The sequence below is a fragment of the Odontomachus brunneus genome, unplaced genomic scaffold (assembly GCF_010583005.1).
Source record: "Odontomachus brunneus isolate Ranch 3 - 2012 unplaced genomic scaffold, Obru_v1 Obru_scaffold_126, whole genome shotgun sequence".
Classification (NCBI taxonomy): Eukaryota; Metazoa; Arthropoda; class Insecta; order Hymenoptera; family Formicidae; genus Odontomachus; species Odontomachus brunneus.
In genome coordinates this window covers 659,630-679,442 of record NW_022639576.1, presented here as the reverse complement: position 1 = coordinate 679,442, position 19,813 = coordinate 659,630, and the positions used below count along the sequence as shown (strand labels likewise).

At 44.6% G+C, this 19,813-nt stretch overlaps 2 protein-coding genes across 7 annotated transcripts in view; one reads left to right on the top strand and one right to left on the bottom strand.

Moving 5' to 3' along the window:
• The window catches only part of LOC116849875, a 7,677-nt gene extending 5,076 nt beyond the window's left edge, over window positions 1–2,601 (bottom strand). Inside the window, 7 exon segments of the mRNA XM_032827493.1 lie at window positions 154–469; window positions 536–749; window positions 901–1,164; window positions 1,234–1,393; window positions 1,499–1,649; window positions 1,763–2,038; window positions 2,240–2,601. Of these exon segments, the coding sequence (XP_032683384.1) occupies window positions 154–469; window positions 536–749; window positions 901–1,164; window positions 1,234–1,393; window positions 1,499–1,649; window positions 1,763–2,038; window positions 2,240–2,388 (1,530 nt within the window). The 5' untranslated portion in view covers window positions 2,389–2,601.
• Window positions 2,602–3,159: 558 nt separating this feature from the next.
• On the top strand, window positions 3,160–19,807 carry LOC116849783 (unconventional myosin-Va). Of its 6 annotated transcripts, none has more exons than XM_032827291.1 (15): window positions 3,160–3,787; window positions 11,781–12,205; window positions 12,282–14,667; window positions 14,786–15,340; window positions 15,413–15,715; window positions 15,868–15,976; window positions 16,348–16,534; window positions 16,638–16,673; window positions 16,990–17,188; window positions 17,302–17,395; window positions 17,550–17,597; window positions 17,864–18,031; window positions 18,117–18,792; window positions 18,866–19,148; window positions 19,258–19,807. In XM_032827291.1, the coding sequence occupies exons 1-15, from the start codon at window positions 3,761–3,763 to the stop codon at window positions 19,375–19,377; spliced, it is 5,616 nt and encodes a 1,871-aa protein (XP_032683182.1). In that variant the 5' UTR covers window positions 3,160–3,760; the 3' UTR covers window positions 19,378–19,807. The 6 variants fall into 6 exon arrangements, with proteins under 6 accessions (XP_032683182.1, XP_032683183.1, XP_032683178.1 ...); XM_032827287.1 differs by lacking the exon at window positions 3,160–3,787 and adding an exon at window positions 7,378–7,987 and having other exon boundaries at window positions 14,786–15,337; XM_032827286.1 differs by lacking the exon at window positions 3,160–3,787 and adding an exon at window positions 7,378–7,987.
• Window positions 19,808–19,813: the final 6 nt, after the last annotated feature.

Below are 19,813 nucleotides of genomic sequence, written 5' to 3'. Positions count from 1 at the left end.
TATATATATATATATATATATATATATATATATATATATATATATATATATATTCCGACCGCCGCTTTTGACCGATCTTTATTTTCCCATTATCAAAACGAGCAATCTCTACAATCTCCTTCCTATGAAGTAATATCTGTCGCACAATGATACCTTCGTTTCAATCCGTCCGTGATACCTGATGGTGCTGAGAATCCAATAAAGACTATAGTCCGCCATCATGTGGATGCAAATTTTCAAAGTTGCCAAGCCCAAAAAGACGGCTGATTTCGCGAGCTTTACTTTTTCCACCTTGATCAATGTCACGGACGTCAGTGGGATGTATTGATTTCTCTCGCGAGGGTTTAACGGTAGGACGGTCTCCTTGTCCTGCCGCGTCCTCACTAGGTCTATGGTGCGCAAATCGTCGGTCAAGTATCGATTGTCGAATCGTTCGCTCGTTAGCCACTTGTATCGATAATGCATGACTCTGTAAAATGTCTCCATTTATATCGTATTATCGCGGATTGTCGAGATGACGCTTGAGATGCTTTACCTCAGCAACATGAATAACACGAAAAACGCTGTCAGAAAGCTCATCCAGTCGAAAACGGCTAAAAACTTGTCGGTTCTTGATCGAACCTCGCCGATTATATCGGCAGATATATCCTCGATAGTTTTACTCTGGTTCGTTTCCAAGTGGAAAGCGTGAGAGAATTTTACTTTAACATAAAACATTGCCTTCACGTGGCGAGCGAACCTTTTGATTTCTGCACAAAAGAGCGAGGTGGTGTTTGTGGATATATTTTAAGTGTAATATATATTCTCGTATATTCATATATTATATATTCTCATCAATAGTATACCAGCGATCATACAAATTCGCCAACTACTATGCGTAACTATGCGTGTGCAACGTACTTTTGCGCACAGCGTCGACTATAGTGTCGGCCACGTAAGATACCATTATACAGATCAAGTCCAAAGGCTTCACTATGTAACACAAGGCACCAACGACGTACGTCAAATTGCAAATCCCTCCGAAAAGAGGGCCGAGTTTCGCCTTGCAGTCGGCCACTGCACCTTCGAAGACCCTCTGACATCTGTCGAATGGCGTGCCCAGCTTCTTGTTGCAAATATTCACGACGCTTCCGAGCCATTGGAAAACCGACGTAATTACTCTCACTGAGGAAAGGCCCCAAACCAATTGGATCACGAAGATGAATCTCGTCGCGAGCGTAACGTTACACTCACATATACTAAGCACGAGTCGTTTGATAGCCACGAGAGTCCGCTTGATCTTCCTCACGACCACCTTCACTGTCTTTATCACTTTCGATATCGCGTCTCTCAGAGCGTAGAAAGGCTGCTTTATCAAGTCGATCACGCTCTTTATAGCTTGCTTCAATTGCTCCTACGTGCATGCGTCACGACTTTAGTAACAGCGCGAAATAATAATAGTGCTCTCCACAAATGTGCGGAGAGACGAAGATGCTGACAGTTTGGAGATTGAACTTACCTGTCCACAGACTAAAGACTCCGAAAGTACACTGGTGTTGTGCAGGGTGTTCTTTCCCGGTCCGGTGAGCGTTAGAATAAAAGCATAAGCCATCAAGGTTTGCCTGCCACGTTTGGAAAAGAACTGCGGCAGTAATAGAAAGACGATGCATCTGCAGACGAGAAATAAGACGCTCTCACAGTGGCATTCAAGAGTTTTCAACGTAGAGCGGTCGCGTGTCGCTGTACGTCGCTTAATGTCGCTGAAATTCGCGCGGAATGTTACCTTACGCGATAAGAAAATGCCAATCCAAGCGTGAGAATCATTCCGAGTACCGAGCACAACATCGTGGCGGAGGTGAGGCTAAAGTTTAGTTGAAATACAAAAAACACAAAAAATATATACGTGAAAAATATACCGCCCAAAAATCCAAACACGCTCTTCAGAATATAATTCTCCAGCGAACCGTCGATACGAACGAGTCTCGCCTTTTTGTACAGCCAAGTATACTTTATAGAGGAAACAATTCCGCTCCAGAGATGTGTAAGCTTCTTTTTGTACCTGCGAAAATACGAAGAAGCAGTTAAAAATAGTACTAGGATTTACACACATGGTGTAAAATTGCAAAAGCTAAGTTGAAAATGATTTGGCGAAAATATGAATTCCTATATTCTTAGAAAAGAGAGAGGAAAGTTTTTCGAAGAGAGTAGATATTCATATCGACCGTGTGATAACTGTGAAAAGTTTACGATAACCTCTCACCTGAATCTCTTTCGTCGAAGACGTTGCTTCAAAGTGACAGACGGCTTGTCTCCTCCGAAGATCTCGATTGATTTCAATTTCTCATCTTCATATATCAATCTACTCTTTTCAAGTTTCCTAGCTTTCAGGACCAATTGGAAAAACGCCATATTCTTAAATACCGAACCGACCGTCTGTCGCTTATAAATTACATTAATTATTAGTTTGTGTAATGTAGTAACGTTGAACGCGATTCAATAAAACTGAAATTCGCTTCGACAAATTGCTTCCGCTTGAAAGCGTTCGGATGCTGCGTTGTTTCTGCGTGTCGCTAGTAGGGTTAACATACGCAAAGAAATGAAAGAAACGTCTTTAAAGACGCAAAGACGTCTCACACACGAAAGAGAAGCGACGCGAGTCGAGTCGACAGGTACATGCAGCCTGGAGATACAGAGATACGGTCGAATGTAGCCAAGTTTCGAGAATGGTTACCAGCGAATGATCATAGAGACAAGCGTCGGCAGTTAAGCGGTCGAGGATAAATCTAATCGCGCGTGAATAAGGCGAATAAGGGAATTCTTCTTGTGAATATCATTAAAATAATACTGCTAATACTGAGCGGGCAGACACGAGAACGAGTCGACGGTGTATTTCCTTTTTTTTTAAATTTATTTCTTCAGAAGCTATTTTCCAAAGGTTAAGGTAGCGAATTGTGGTTGCAAAAGCTGGAGACGAAAGTAAATGGGCTCTCAATGTGATGCCCTTCAATCATAAAGTAGTGCGAAGCAACGGAGACTACCATGGATAGGTATCGAGGGAGGCATTCTCGTCGTCTCGGAACGTTCCAACGGAATCCGTTCGACGTCAAACGTCGCCAGCATCGGTCTTCGATCCTTTAAAGAGGACCGCGTAATACTGGCGACACGTGTTGGAGCGAGACATCGATGTCAAGTCACCCGCACCGCGTCACGACGAAGGTGGGCGTCGAGGTCGCCGGAGAGGGGCAGACCGTATCTGAACCCGATAACGAGCCAGCTGGCGGCAGTGCCGTCGTTTACGTGGAGGTACGACTTTCGTGAAAACTCGCTGCTGGTCGGTGCTGTGCCGGATCGCTCCTGAAAGCAGGCCGAATCCTGCCTCGGAGAACTGAAGCCGCAGGCGGCTCTAACCGCGCTACTAGTTCTGGAGCCGCGCTCTTCGAAGAACGACAGACTCCCGCGCGCGGATACGCGCCAGAACAGAGGACAGGAGGGAAGAGCAAAAAGGAAAGGAGGAAAATAAACATGTCGTGAGCCCCCAGGTGACGTCCGAGATGTATACAAGCCGACCGAGTCGACGGTGCTCATAGCGCGTGCGGCTTTCGATCGGGCGAACCAATGCCGTAGACGCTTCGTCGGCGTCATCGTCGTCTTCTTGGTCGTGGCCGAGCGTGTATATATGTGTGCGGTGTACGATACACACGTGTAATCGTGTCGTGCCTCTGGCTGCTCGCTCCTGACCTATTCTACCTGATTCAGGTGCCAGGAGCCTGGACCGATCGCGATGACTACGAGGGAACTCTACGTTAAGGTATCGCGCGCATTCGGGGGAATCGAGCAGAGATATTGCCGTGGTACCAGGTGCGCATCCCCGATGAAGATGGCAGGTCGTTCCTATCGCGAAAACGCAAGTGATGGAAGGATGCGGGACCCGTTCGTGATTTAAAGGCCCGTTCGCGAAAACCGAAGGGGATCGACTCTGCGTTTCAAGGGGATGCTACGACTGGTTTCATATGGAGCGGGATCCGAGATCTCGATCGTTGAGTTCGTTCCGAGTCCGCGAGTCACTGAACACGTACTTCAGTCGTCGAGCAGCTTAGACGCTGCCCCTTTTCTATAATCCTCTCCGACTGATGCTTTAATCACTGTATACAAGTGTAGATGATCGCGCACGAAAATCATAGGGTTGAGATTGTCTCGATTAAGGTTGAACAATAGATTAAAATTGCAGATGTCGATCTTTGTAGTTGCGCCGTGCGAAACTGTAATCCAACTCCGTTTTTATGTGGTCGCTAAGCGTTAAGCGTGCAAACCTTTGACATTTCAAGTGAACGTATCTTTCTTGGGGTGTCACTGGGATACAGAAACAACTCTCGCGGCCCGGAGAGTTGTCACAACCCGCTGCAATTTCACCATCATTTCCTTTTTATTTTTTTTTCGGAAACGTGGGAAAACAAATTTTCAGCCTTTTAAACGATGCAAAATTCCAATCCGGTTATATGCAATCACTGACAACCAAGCGCAAATTATATAGTCATTTTATTTTATTTCAGCCATATTTTTTCACATATATATAAATGTACATATTTCTTTAATTAATTAATAAAAGCTAATTGTATTTGTTTAACGTGCTTGGTTTTTATAATATATACTCTCTCTCGTTCTCTTGCCCTCTCTGGACTTGGATTGTGGAGCAAAATTCATCTCTTTTCACCTTTCTTCTGTTATAATAACGCGAACATGTTCCCACCGTATATATTCAATTATGTAAATTATTCTTACTTCTCATAAGAAAATAACTTCTTCTTTCCTATTCCTCGATGAATCTCGCGCGTCCTAATTTAAAGCACTATCTCTCTAATATAAATCTATATGTAGATTCATCTTTCTGAAGACACATTTAATTGGGAACGTATCATCCTCTCAAGTTAGCGTTATATACGCGCACTGCCGTTTGGACAAGTACATTCTTAAATCTTGCCAATTTACTCATATCGCCAAACACTATGACACGCTATCATTCTAGAGTCAAAGACAACATTAAATCGACCTTGCTATTTAAAGCATTCCGAGTCGAACGAACTTTGTATGACCCCGCGAGTGTATACATATTTCACAATTCATACGGTTAATGTCTCTCTTCGAAAACCCTCTGAAAAACTCTAAAAGGAACAACTCGTAACAGACTTATATACTAGCAATGTACTATTTGAACACAACTAACATAGTTTGAAGAAATTCATTCTCCATTTCTAATGAAGCCAAAAGTTGGCAAAACTTTAGATTATTAAACAAGTTCTGCGTTAAATGTTCATTGGCGCAATCGTTCAATCACAGAATAACTAATGAAAAATAAATAGAAATATATATAACTTTCTGCATAACGATTCCGTTAATTACTCCCATGTGAAAAGATGGCGCGATTCTTTCGGTTCTCTCTTTTGGATTTCTTTCCAAATCTAAAATCAATAACTCTGCCAGAGCGAGAGTTTCCGTTGCTGGAGACCTAGTTTATATCAAATGGCATGACTGTAAAAACAGCAAGTTGATGATGGTATTTTCGATTAAAATCGACATACCGTCTCAAAATACGTATCACGGTATCACCTCAAAATAACTAGAGACCATCAAACATTTCATTAGTAATCCCCAAATTCTTGGAAATAAAATAATTTGAGATTTGTAACACAGACTATAGTTGTAGCTATTTTTGCGCAGCAGCTGTCAACTGTGAGATATCGCGATGTCGATGACCGAGCCCCCTGTCCATTATTCAGATTTTTCGCGGTGAAAATGAAATGTTTATAATCCCAAAACGTAAAGAACTGCAATGGTGATGATATCTTTTAATATCCAAAATCAAATAGTGAAAAATAAAACTTTACGCCAATTAATATGATGAAAAGATCGAGTAGACACAGGGATATTGCGGCGTGTAACGTAGATCGGAATTAGAAAGCGGTGATGAACGTGCGATAGAGCCTGTCTTTGGTTTACGCTATTCCCTCTAAGCTTAAGCTCATGACGCTTCTCCGCGCGTTGGTGGTTAATTTATCGATGTGACCGGACGAGGGTTGCCGAAGTCCCGTCATGGTTTCTGCTAAAACAGGTTTTCGCTTTTTCCTGTCCGAGAGTTCGAGAAACAGAACCATGACATCCACGCGGACATTATTACGAATAACATAGCGCTACACGTGCATGATCGCGCCAGTGTCAACAAATCTAGAAGTCTATTGAATCCTATATATTATCGGGAAAATCGACGACACTCTGAAAAAAGAAAACATTTAAAATCCACTATATATGTGGATCTTAGTCTGCTCGGCAGACAAAAGAGCACAAAATATATATGCGCTCTAAAAACGTCAAATGCACTCTAAAAACGTCAAAGTTTGATAGAGGAAGATGAAGAAATTTTCTGTCGTTCGAAAATAATTGCAAGAGCTTCGCGAAAGTTTTAATTTTAAACCAAGAAATCCGAGTAGAATATACAGTTGGGTGAAGTGACAGTAAAAGCGCGCAATGTTTTCGGGATTTAAACGATCGTCGTGACTATCTACGGGTGAAATATACATACCGCGGCCACGAGGCCGATCTTCTGGTCTTGGTGACGATGGAGGGCAAAGAGTGAGCAGCACGAGATATCCTCGTACCGAGACACATTGCTTTTCTGCAGCGAGAGAAAGGGATTCGCTTGGTGGTAAGCGTAGTTTGCCGATCGCGCCGGTCGTTCGTCGAGCTCAGATCACTCGTAGCGATCCTAGTTCACCTTCCAACGCACGCTAAAATAGTATTTTCCACTTTTCTTTTCACAAAGCAACGCATAAAATAGCATTGAATGAGATTTTCGTTAAAGGTCCCGAGTGAAGTGATCCATTAGTTATCGTTGCTCGATCGATGTGACGCTTATTATATTTTAGTTGCATAAATGTTGCAGGGAACGGACCTTTCTCTCGACGAACTATTCTCCCCGTACCAATTACCATGCGGTGGGTTAAAAGAAGTCAGTGTCTAAAAATCATCAAACCAAGCCTTTCTCATTCATATCGATCGCATCAGTCTAGTTTCCATAAGTGAGAAATTTATGTTGATTGAGCGCGTTTTGTAAGAGAAACGTTACCCCTTGCAAACGTTCGTTGCATTAAATAAAGCGTTACGTCGAACCTTTGTGATCTCTGTACACAGACGAAAGTTCCTCGCGGCGATATCCCACGGAAGCATTTCGCTTTACGAACGCGCAACCAACATCGCGCGCGCGCGCGCTTGAAGAGTTGCGGAGAGCTGCGTTCTCACGGCCGCGGCCTTTTCTTTGCTTCAACTAATGGCTATGCTCCACAACTAGATTTAAGATCAAAATATATATTTGAAACAACGATATCTTTGCAAACCGGACGCAGGTAAAGAGCAGCTAAACGTTTTTTGTATCGAAAAAATCCGTGACTGCGTGAATCACGCATTCCGGGACGGCTTCGTGGTGATAAGATTGTGACGCCCCTCCATTTGCCTTTACCTTGGTTTTAAATCGCATGAAATTGTTCGCGACTTGAACTATCGCGAAACATGAACAAATCGTCGCTGCCACGTATTACTGCGGATAAACATCACTACTGATCTGATAAAGTCCGACGCAAATACTAGCGAACGATTAATCGTATCACACATCGAAGGTTGAATAATTTGTTGTGCTTACGCTACATTGCTCTCTAGTAAAGTCAAGACTGAGAGCGTGAAAGGACAGAGAAATGTTGACGCGTTCGTACTAGCGATTCAAGAGCCTCGCGTGTGTGAAATGCAACGGAAGCCTTAGTTCGGTGGTCGCGATGAAGCTCAAATACAACACGAAGAAAGGTTGCGTTTCGTCCAACGTTTGAGTTATTCCGTAATGATTTGCATCAAGTTTCGAAGAAAGTACGTTGCTAACATTTGTATAATTGGAACACCGTTGACCAAACGCGAAAACGCGAGCTGTGATGAAAGCGTGCTTTGTAATAGAGGCTTTCTCAATTTTCAAGTAAGCGTTATTTATTTACGTTAATGAATATAAAGAGAAGAGACAAGTAGAGCTATTGCATTCGTTCAAGCAGGAACTTACTCGAATTTACATAGCAAAATCAAAGTGTATATGTCGAACAAGTTGTTTGTATTGCTAAGAGATGTACACGTGTTCGTTATTTCACAAATTCTTCTTTTGCTTTCAATTGATGCATCACATTGTAATGTTATTACGTAGAATGTACATCAATGCTTATTCGCAAAAGCTATACAAGATACCTGACAGTTATTGACCCACCGGTTGTATGCAGACCAAATTCATCAAATCTAAATACAAAATTTCTCTACCATTTCGCAAACAACCAGATTTTGAATTGTCAAACGTTTAAAGAAGATTTGTGAATGTGTGATCATGCGTGGTAGATGAGCTGTGACGGCGACATCTGCCGTATTATCGCGCGCATGCACCAATGATGCACCTATCTTCTTGAATAAATAACTAAAAAATTTACATGCTTTTTCGAAAAAGGGTAGAGGACTCTGTTTAGTTTGTTGAGTTCTACCTGCACATAAAGGGGATGTCAATGATTGGCAGACACCCTGTATAACGATTCCGTAGGCTCGCTTCGCTCGTGAATATTGGATTACGAATGACGTAATTGCACGCAATACGCACTGCAACTTTCTGAGACGCGAGCCCACGGATTTCGCGGATTACTCTTACGTTCCGAACATCTCTTCGATAAAAGGACTAGATGGGAACCCGGTAGAGCTCGTGCGCTTTTTTTCGTTCTTCCCGTGAGTTCACGTTGATAATTGGTGCCACTGCTCTACTGCGGTAGCGGCTACGGATATACTCGTATGTGTATAACGTAGAAAGCATGGGAACACCTTCCCAGGTGAATATGTCGTAACGGAATGAGAAAGCCGACAGAGATGCATATTAATCTATGTAATATCTCGACTCGCGTACGAGGAAAGAATCGCAAATTCACAATTTGGAAAAATACTCGGCGTGGAATAAAAATGGCTGAAAGTATCTCCGACCACACTGCTGCATTGACTACAAATCTGTACGATTCTTGGATCGGATTCTCCTGAGACATTCTCCTCGACTTAGCATACTTTATACATTTCCGACTACTTATCGATTCTTCTTTCTTCTCGAGCTCTAGTGCGTATCAGTGAAAGGCTTAGCTGGCATAGCAATGTTCTTTAAAGAGACAAATCTCTGTATCGTCAACGTGAAACTCTTTAATTTGTTTCATATTTGTTGACGATACAAAGGTATCTGTCTTTCTAAAGAATATTACTTGCTACATTGGCTAATTACCTAAGTCTTTTGATGTATGTATGTGTGTATATGTATTCATCGTTTTCTTTTTAAACAATGCAAATTTCAATACAATCAATTTCTTTCCTTTAATTGATACTATAAATATTGCAATTAATTGCTAATATACACTATCTTAATTTAATAATAACCAAATATAGCATCACGAAAAAAAAGATATGGACAACTAAACATAATTTTGTGTTGGTCACTTTTTCTTTGCTACGGGAACCAATTTCCTTGCTAGGATAACAAGAAAAAGATATGGACAACTAAATATAATTTGCTGTGATGACCACTTTTTCTTCGCTGCGGGAACCAATTTCCTTGCTAGGATAATAAGAAAATCTCCTGCAACAAAAAAAGTAGATAAAACAGTAAATTATGTTCATCTGTAGCAAATTTGCTATGTTAGCCACTTGTCTTTCTGTACGAACAGATTTTCTTGTTATCATAGCAAGGAAATAAATTCTAAAAAAAACTAGCTAACACAGCGATTTATGTTTAACTGTCCATATATAGCAAATTAGTTTGCTGCTGCAGCAAATCCTTTTTTTCCGTGATCGTATGTACGATGTATAGGAAACATATATAATTAATTTCTGACAAAAAATGGTTGACAAGTTGACAGTTTTGGCGGAACAACCAAAGTACGATGCGTAAGTATGTCACGACATTCGCCAACGTACTGTCGCATCACACAATGTAATTTTTTCATACATGTCGCAGGAAAATGCTCGGCGTAAATACGAAATATACGCGAAATGTAAGCGCCTTGCGGGTTATATGTGCAAGAAGCGAATCGATAGAAACAGACCAAGAGATAAGAAGTTGAATTATATCACGTCAGCGAGTTGGCGACAATTACGCCTTACCTGCTCACGTCTTTACTCCTGTTCCAGCCGGTGAGGCCGGTAGAACGATATATTGCGTAATTAACGAATGACACGACACGCGTATACAGGCCGCGCGCGAGTCCGTGGGAGTGAAGTTCAGGGTCGGGTATTTCGCCGCTTTCTAAATGCGTTTAATTGACCCGCGAGAAATACGACCGAACGATTAGTATCGCATAGTAATTAATAAGAGAGTAAAGGGACGTCTACATTAGAAGTAAATAGCAAGAAGTAGGAAGTAAGAGTAAGAAATTGATCAACCACAGTCGAATGTGAGAAAAATAATCAACTATGATTGGTAAATTTTTTATTCTTACTTCCTACTTCTTACTGCTTACTTCCAATGTAGACGTCCCTTAAAACTCGCATTATCGCGCATTCGAGTTGAAGAATTAGAGCGCCGAAGTGTCGGATCGCGAAGAGTCGCATTAAACATTTCACGTTTTTTTTTATTTTTTATGCGATCACAGTGCGAGCTGAGTATTACGTTTAATTTATTGTCGTCACGCGTACGGAGCTAGACACTTTTAACCCAAGCAAGATTAGCCGACGTGGTTACTGACCGCCGCGACGTTACGTTACTTACAGAATAACTCGATATGTAGGGCAGCGAAAGAGAAGTCGCGAATTTAACAGAAAAAGCGATTTACCGTTGCTCGAGATGGTACAATCGGTTGGTAAATCCCGATTCGCTTGGATGATATACGTATGATTCCGTTAACGAGCACAAAGGTTCATGGGGTTTAGCGGAGACATTTCTTCCGAGTACGCTCTTCCATCAAAAAGCGTTCTACGCGGAAAAAATAATTCCGTTGGTGCAAGCGAATTTTCGATTGCTCAGAAATCAGACGAAAACTCGTCTGTAGGAACAGAAAAATTCCTTTATGAAGTTTCTGTATAGTCAATTGTTCTTAGTTGCCTCAACCGAGTTCTAATATCGCTGAATGTTCAGATAAATATTTTTAGTTGCGACAACAGAAATATTAATTTTCATAACAGAGATATCGCTTCTGATCACTTAACTTTCAGTTGGTTCCTATTCGGTTGCACCAACTGAGATTTATCTTGCGTGTAGATATGTTTCGATGGATATGGCTTAGAGTGCACTACATTATTCGCGAAAGGGAAAGAAAGAAAAGCCGCGTCGCTCACTCGTTAGTCGCATGCGTTGCGATCAATGATCAATGATCAATGAAACGATGACACGAAATATCAAGTTGAAGGGATCGTGATTTGTACGGTCAAACGGTGCATCCACCGTATAAAAATGGTGCACGATACAATCGAGAAGGCAGAAAATTATATATTATGTTATACGGCGAATTGGAGCATTCGGTGACCGAATCAATATGTTTTTTGTCGTCAACTCCTTTTGCCGTTTCTACTCCAAAAGGAAAAGCGGGTCGCGTTTTCTTTACGATACTCGGAAAATGTCATCAGCCGATACAAAAGAGCATAAACCTGAAATATGCAAAGAGAATATCCGCGATGCCAGAATACTAGAATGCAATGATTTACCGCGCGTTACGAATTTCTGCACGACAGTAATGAGCTCATTATAAATCATTCGTATTAATGCGTCGCAGGGTGGCAGAGTATGGGTGCCACATCCGGAAAAGGTGTGGGAAGGCGCCGTGCTCCTGGACAACTATATACGGAAACAACCGTATCTGAAGGTACTGACAGACGAGTCGAATGAAACGAAATCGTTGGAGATTCGGTCGGACGCTGATCTGCCACCGCTCCGGAATCCCGACATCCTAATAGGAGAGAACAATCTCACGTCGTTGTCGTTTCTTCACGAACCCGCCGTTCTCTACAATCTTCAGGTTCGCTTTCAACGGCATTCCATCTATACCTACTGCGGCATCGTACTGGTGGCTTTTAACCCGTACAACGAATTACCCATCTACGGTAATGACACAATATGGGCCTACAGGGGCCAGGCGATGGGCGATCTGGAACCCCATATATTCGCGGTGGCGGAGGAAGCCTATACGAAATTGGAGAGGTGATTAATTTAGTCTCGTGTGTTTTTGCGTCGCGTGCGTGCGACTCGATTGATTCATTGGTCCCTTCTTCTCTAGGGAAAATCACGATCAGTCCATCATCGTTTCCGGCGAATCTGGCGCTGGGAAAACCGTATCCGCAAAATATACTATGCGGTACTTCGCGACCGTCGGTGGATCGGCGACGGAGACGCAAGTCGAGAAGAAGGTCTTAGCCTCGTCACCCATCATGGAGGCGATCGGTAACGCAAAGACCACCAGAAACGACAACTCCTCCAGATTCGGCAAGTTCATCGAAATACAGTTCAACAAAAACTATCACATCACCGGCGCCAGCATGAGGACTTACCTGCTGGAGAAATCGCGGGTGGTGTTTCAGGCGAACGAGGAACGAAACTATCATATATTCTATCAAATGTGCTCGGCGGCACGGCGCCTACCTCAGCTGCACCTGTATGATCAGGAGCGATTTTACTATCTCAATCAGGGTAATAACCCCAAGATCGACGGTGTGGACGACCTCGCCTGCTTTGACGAAACGATCACGGCACTGACCATGCTCGGCTTCACGTCCAGGCAGCAGGACGACATGCTGCGCATACTGGCGGCCATACTGCACCTGGGCAACGTGGAGATAAGCAGCCGCGAGACCAAAGACGCGGACGGCGAGGTGGACACTGAGTCAAGCTACATCTCGCTGTCGGACAGACACCTGCTCACCATCTCCGAGCTGCTGGGCGTCGACGTGAGCGCGATGCGAAAGTGGCTGTGCCATCGCAAGATCATTTCGACCAGGGAGGTCTTCCTCAAGCCGATGAACGTGGAGCAAGCAAATGGCGCCCGGGACGCTCTGGCCAAGCACATCTACGCCGAACTCTTCAACTGGATCGTGGCTGGTATCAACGACTCGTTGCAATCGCAGCCGAGCCAGGCGCAATACTTCATCGGCGTGCTAGACATCTACGGCTTCGAGACCTTCGAGGTGAACTCGTTTGAGCAATTTTGCATCAATTACGCCAACGAGAAGCTGCAACAGCAATTCAACCAACACGTCTTCAAGCTGGAGCAGGAGGAATACCTGAAGGAGGACATCGAGTGGACTTTCATCGATTTTTACGACAATCAGCCGTGCATCGACTTGATCGAGACCAAGCTCGGTATTCTGGACCTGTTGGACGAAGAGTGTCGGATGCCAAAGGGCTCGGACGCTTCCTGGGCGGAGAAGTTGTACGCAAAGTGCGGCAAGTCGAAGCACTTTGAGAAACCGCGTTTCGGTGCCACCGCCTTCCTAATCCATCACTTTGCCGACCTCGTGCGCTACGAGAGCGTCGGCTTTCTCGAGAAGAACCGCGACACCGTGATTGAGGAGCAGGTAGATGTGCTAAGATCTGGCGAGAACAAGCTGCTGAGGAAGCTGTTTAGCGACGACGATCCCGGCACTACCAAGCTGGTAGTGCCGCACGGCCAGCGTGTGAAAGTCTCGGCGGCTCAAAGAAGCGCGCCGTCCAGCGAGCAGAACAAGCAAAACAAACAGAACAAGAAGACGGTCGGTTCGCAGTTTCGCGATTCCCTCAACAAGCTGATGGCTACGCTGAACGCCACGACACCGCATTACGTACGTTGCATCAAGCCGAACGACGCGAAGGAAGCCTTCGAGTACAGTCCAGTCCGAGCGGTGCAGCAACTGCGAGCATGCGGCGTGCTCGAGACCATCAGGATCTCAGCTGCCGGCTTCCCGAGCCAGAGAACGTACAGCGACTTTTTCCAGAGGTATCGCTGCCTCTGCCGATTCAAAGATATACGGCGGGACGATCTGAAGGAGACCTGCCGTCGCATCCTAGCCAGATACATCAATGACGAAGACAAGTTTAAATTCGGCAAGACCAAGGTGCTTTTTAGAGCAGGACAGGTGGCTTACTTGGAGAAGTTGCGAGCGGAGAGGCAGAAGGACGCCTGCGTGATGATCCAGAAGACCGTACGCGGTCTCATCTATCGTAAAAGGTACGGAAAGATACGCAGATCGATTCTTGGTCTGCAGAGATACGGCAGGGGTTGCATAGCACGACAGAAAGCGGAAGCGGTGAGGAGGGAGAGGGCTGCCGTCAAAATTCAGGCGCGTGTAAAGGCCTGGCTGCAAAGGCGATGGTATATGCGCGTCAAACGTGCGGTGCTTGCCATTCAGACGCGCGGCAGGGGCAATATGGCTCGCGCCAGGTACAGGATCATGAAGGACCATGCCGCTGCGACGGTGATCCAGAGATTCGCCCGTGGATACCTTGTGAGAACGGCATGCAAGAAGAGACTCCGAGACATCACCATTGTGCAGTCGTGCATCAGAAAGTATCAAGCGAAGAAGGTGTTCAGGCGGCTAAAAGCCGAAGCCAGGAGCGTCGAGCACGTCAAATCGCTCAACAAGGGACTGGAAATGAAGATTATCACGTTGCAGCAGAAGATTGACGAGCTGGTGAGTTGAATCGAATGAGTTGTGTGTGTGTGTGTGCGCGCACGCGTGTCCACGCGCGTGCGAGAGCGTGTGGTTACTTCTGCTTACTCTGCACTTATATTATTCGTTATCGTTTCAGGCTAAGGAGAATCAGCTCTTGAAAAACGTTCAACACGAAATGGTGGACCTCAAGTGTAAACTGGATCTTTTGAAATCCGTCGACGTCGAAAATAAGAAACTGAACATAGTGGTACAGGACAAGGAGAAAGAGTTAAACAACATACGAGATATCTTGCAACAAGAGAAAGACGAGAAGATGGATTTGTTGCAAGATAAGGAGAGAACTGCTCGACAAAAGGACGAGGAAAACAAGAAATTGCAGGAGGACAATGAGAGACTGCGCAAGGAACTCTCACTCGCGACCGAGAAACTCAAGAGCAACCAGCGCGGCGCCGAGGAGAATCTAAAGTACCGGCTCGAGCAGGAGAAAGACTTGCTGTTGCTCGAGCAAGATCAGGATCGCGGAGCCTACCAGAGATTGCTCAAGGACTATCACGACTTGGAGCAACACGCGGAGATACTGGAACAAAAGCTGGCGGTGCATGTGCCTGGACATTCGCGTTCATTGAGCAACGCTTCCAGCAGCAGTGGTCAGATCGTATCCACGGAACTTCCGCAAGATGACCAAAACGTCGTAAGCCACAATGTTTTCTCTTCATTGCATTCGCATATTTATACTGATCGTTCCTCGCTCTTCTTCCTACAGGATTTCGGCTACGGTTCCGTGAGATCGGCTTCCTCGTCGACACCATACTCCCGAGTAGAGACCATCGACTGGAATCAACACCGTTCGGACAGTCCTCCAGATGGAGAAGTCCAGTCGAACAAATCACCCTCGGTGATCGAGACGGCTGATCCTGCGCATGCACCCGTTGACATCGGTCTTGTTCTCAAATTGCAACAAAAATTGAAAGACGTCGAGAAGGAGAAAAGCAGACTGATCAGAATGGTCGAGGATCTGGAACGTGATGGTGGCGAGGAGTCCAACAGAACACAGGATTCGTTCAGGGTATACTTCTTTTTGTGCAAATATTGAAGCGATCCAAATTATGTCGAATTACGTATATTTACGTATCGTACGTTATGTCATTGTTCTATCGCTCAGTTGGTTTAACGACGAGTCGGGATATAAACCGAGAACAATGTGATTCTCGTTTGCAGCTCCAAGAACTGGAAATGGAGAATGCGCAGCTCAAGAAAAACTTGAGCTCACTACGGAAGACTGTGTCGTTGTCGGCCAGCCCAGCATCTGCGCAACAAAATCTTATGAGTAATTTATTACTATACTTAGTAACTCGCTTCTGCATTATGTCTACTGAGAATCGTACACACTGCTTTTTCTATATAATATGTCGATCACCTCTTCCAACACTCAACATTTGGGCACACGATAAACACATTGGACATCTATTCATTCTCTACACTTTTCTCTACATTCTCTACTCGACATACCTCCTTGTAGTTTGTCACGTTTAACGTTATCGGTGATTAGTTAGACCGCTACAGAGTTACATATTTCATTCCCCGTTGTTTAAAAAAATTGCAGTTTTTTTAATGACACTTAACATACACTCACTTATGCCTGACAACAATAGTTAGAAAGTAGTGATAAGAGATAATACTGACATGACGATATTGTAGCGCAATTTGAAGCGTTGCAAGAAGAACTGGAAAGAAGAAGAGAAGAATGTATTCAGCTGCATAGCGTACTAGCTGACCATACGCGCAGAATGAAGAGCTTGGGTGCCAATTACGGACGTGACGTGGACATTATAAACGAGGACGGCGAGCTGGTGCTTGCCTTCGAGGCGCAAAAGAAGATCAATAGGTAATGTGGAATGAGATGCTCGCTTAATACGAGTGACCCAATAACTATTACGTCGTGTCTAACAGCAGTCTTTTGTCGTTTGTGCATGCACTTCAATTTTCAGTAAACTTAAGACAAACCAAAAGGCATCGAGAGGAGAGTGAGTTGAGCAGATTCACGTGCCATCCGTTCGAACGTTGTTGAACTGTTCAATCGAAAGAGAAAGAGGGAGAAGGGGAGCGCGCGCGCCACTTAGTAACTTCATCATTTTATTAGTTTTCGATCGTCACACCTCTCCACGGCGGACCGTACTTTGATATTGCATAACATACGTATCGCGATTAGGGTAACGGGCATGACTTCACACACTCGGCACAATTTCGTCAAACGAAATTTCATTTGCGATTGAACAATTCAATACATTGGTCGCACTAATGATCACAAAAAGTGATGAGTCTTTATCGTTTGTTTTCAAGACAACTGGAGGATGAACTGCAAGCCAAGGAGAAGGGTTGGCGATCGCAAAGGGACGAATGGAGAAACGAGATAGACAGACTGCAGGAGGAGATAGAGAGACAGCAGAAGCTGCTGTCCATTAACTTGAGCAAATCACCGCAAACTCAGGCGGAACTCTATATGCAACACGAGGTTGCCAGGCTAACGACCGAAAATTTGGTAAAACAATCGAAACACTACTGCTACTACTACTATATAGTCGTGTCGACTATGTATAATAATATCTCGCAATCGTCTAGCATCTTTAATGTTAAACTCTGTGCATGTTGAAGGATCTTCAAGAGAAATACGATAAAATGGCGGAAGAATGCCGGCGCTACAAGAAGCAATGCAGAATCCTGGCGAAACGGCTCAAAGATGCTGGCTGTAAGTATAGTAGGATAAATATAGGCTTGCCGAAAAAAGTCAGAGTATCGCTTCAGCGATACATAGCGCGCGAGCAGAAGCGGGTCACTCGCGTCGAGTGATGCCATTGTTATTACTTTACATCGAGTATCATTTCAATCCAACGCTTTCAAAGACGAAGGAGATGACGTCAGGGAACGCCCGTACGTGTTAAGAGGCGCCGGTGAGTGGGTGATCTTGACGTATATCATCCATCATCGTCTCATCTTGAACTCTATCCGAGAAATTGAAAATCGTGCTGGAAAGCGCAAGATACGCACGCAAATTTCTCAGATAGTTTGTGACAATCGGGTCGGGACAATCGTTTGTGACAACATTTGCGACAATCGTTTACACCTAGTGCCAAGCATGCGGCACAGAGAGTTTGACGTCTCCTCAAAAACCTTTGTATCAAATACACCAAATACAACAAAGATTTGAATATTTCAGTGCCCAACGCGGTAGAATACGCGAGTGGTTCCGGCGGAGCGGTTTCTACTACTTATGGCGACGGTGCGAGTAACATGCCCGTCATTCGGAAGAAAGAAAGGGATTACGAAGGAATGTTCGAGTTCCGAAAGGAGGATATCAACGTGATAATACGTCATCTAGTGTTCGGTGAGTGTTCGAGCTTTCTCTCGAACTTAACGTTCATTGTATCTTTGTACTTATTCATACGCGACCTTGTCTTCATCCGTTTCAGACTTGAAACCCCGGATAGCGGTGACGCTATTGCCAGGCTTACCGGCCTACATCCTTTTCATGTGCATCAGGCATACGGATTGCATCAACGACGACGACAAGGTCCGGTCATTACTGACCGAGTATCTGAATGTAGCAAAGCGCGTGATAAAGAAACGCGACGACTTCGACACCAGGGTGCTCTGGCTGAGTAACACCCTGAGGCTGCTGCACAACATGAAACAATATTCCGGCGACAAGCCGTTCCAGATCGAGAACTCACCCAGACAGAACGATCAGTGCCTGAGAAACTTCGATCTCAGCGAGTATCGCGTCGTGCTGAGTAACGTGGCGCTCTGGGCCTTTAACAACATCGTGACGGGTCTCAAAGAGAGAATTCAGCCCCTGACGGTGCCGGCGTTGCTCGAGCACGAAGCTATATCCGTTCCCCAGTCCGACAAAACCGGCCGACCCAGGTCATCGTCCATGGGCGGCGAACCGGACTCTACCCAGCAGAAGTTGGACAAGCTGCTCGACGAGCTGACATCGGTACACAAAACCCTGCAATATCACGGCGTAGACCCCGAGATCGTGATGCAACTGTTCAAGCAACTCTTTTACTTCATGTGCGCGAGCGCTCTCAACAACCTATTGCTGAGGAACGAGCTCTGTCGATGGACGAAAGGCATGCAGATAAGGTACACAGAAGGAGACCCTTAGCTTCTTTGTTCATTTGTCCACGAGACGAGAAACTCAAACTTTGGATTTCAGGTATAACATGAGTCATCTGGAGCAATGGGGCAGAGACCGAGAATTGGAAGCTGCATCGGAAGCATTGCAGCCCATCATACAGGCGTCGCAGCTTCTACAGGCACGCAAGACGGACGAGGACGTCAATTCTGTCTGCGAGATGTGCAACAAATTGACGGCCAACCAAATAGTAAAAATCTTAAATCTATACACGCCCGCGGACGACTATGAGAGCAGAGTTCCTGTTTCGTTTATCAAGAAAGTACAAGAGAAACTGAAGGAGCGCGGCGAGAACAACGAACAGGTGAGTGCTGCTTCGCAGAGGTCGATTGAAGATGAAACGGATGATACGAGTAGTGTTTGACTCGTATTTCACGAATATCTTTGTGAAACTGTGTTTCTTTCTTTTTTAGCTGTTGATGGATCAAAAATTCTCTTATCCAGTAAGATTCCCGTTCAACCCATCAGACATTCGACTAGAAGATATCGAAATACCCGAGGTGCTTCATTTGCCTATGCTCAAGAAGGTATAACGAGACCCCGATTCCACCGTATCGTCTTTAGTCGAAAATTTCACTTTGGTTATTCGCGAATACCCAAACTCGCGCTTAGTCCTTTCAAAATTGGAGAGAAACTTGCGAGAAAAATTCTGCGATATCGATCGATTGGAAAGTTAGATATAGTTAGACGCATCGAGCGATATACATCACGTTTTATACGTTTCTTTTTTACTCGGGTGATTTGTAGCTTATGATGTGTCTCTCCGAATCGCGCTCACGCGTTTCGAGTCAATTCCGTTGCATAGATAATTGAATAATCGCGCGAGATGATCGAGAAGGAGCGTATTTTCCGTTATTGTTAGTGTACAGCGTTGTACGTTGAAACGCGCGAAAAAGAGGAAGAGTGTGTCAAAGAGAGAGAGAGAGAGAGAGAGAGAGAGAGAGAGAGAGAGAGAGAGAGAGAGAGAGA

What these genes read in the sequence shown, in the direction of transcription:
- LOC116849783 (XM_032827286.1), top strand. Translation starts at nt 7,859, where the DNA reads ATGATTTGCATCAAGTTTCGAAGAAAGTACGTTGCTAACATTTGTATA. An exon ending in GAACACAGGATTCGTTCAGG is followed by an intron (nt 15,716 to 15,867) that starts GTATACTTCTTT and finishes TCTCGTTTGCAG; the next exon opens with CTCCAAGAACTGGAAATGGA. An exon ending in GCGGCGAGAACAACGAACAG is followed by an intron (nt 19,149 to 19,257) that starts GTGAGTGCTGCT and finishes TTTCTTTTTTAG; the next exon opens with CTGTTGATGGATCAAAAATT.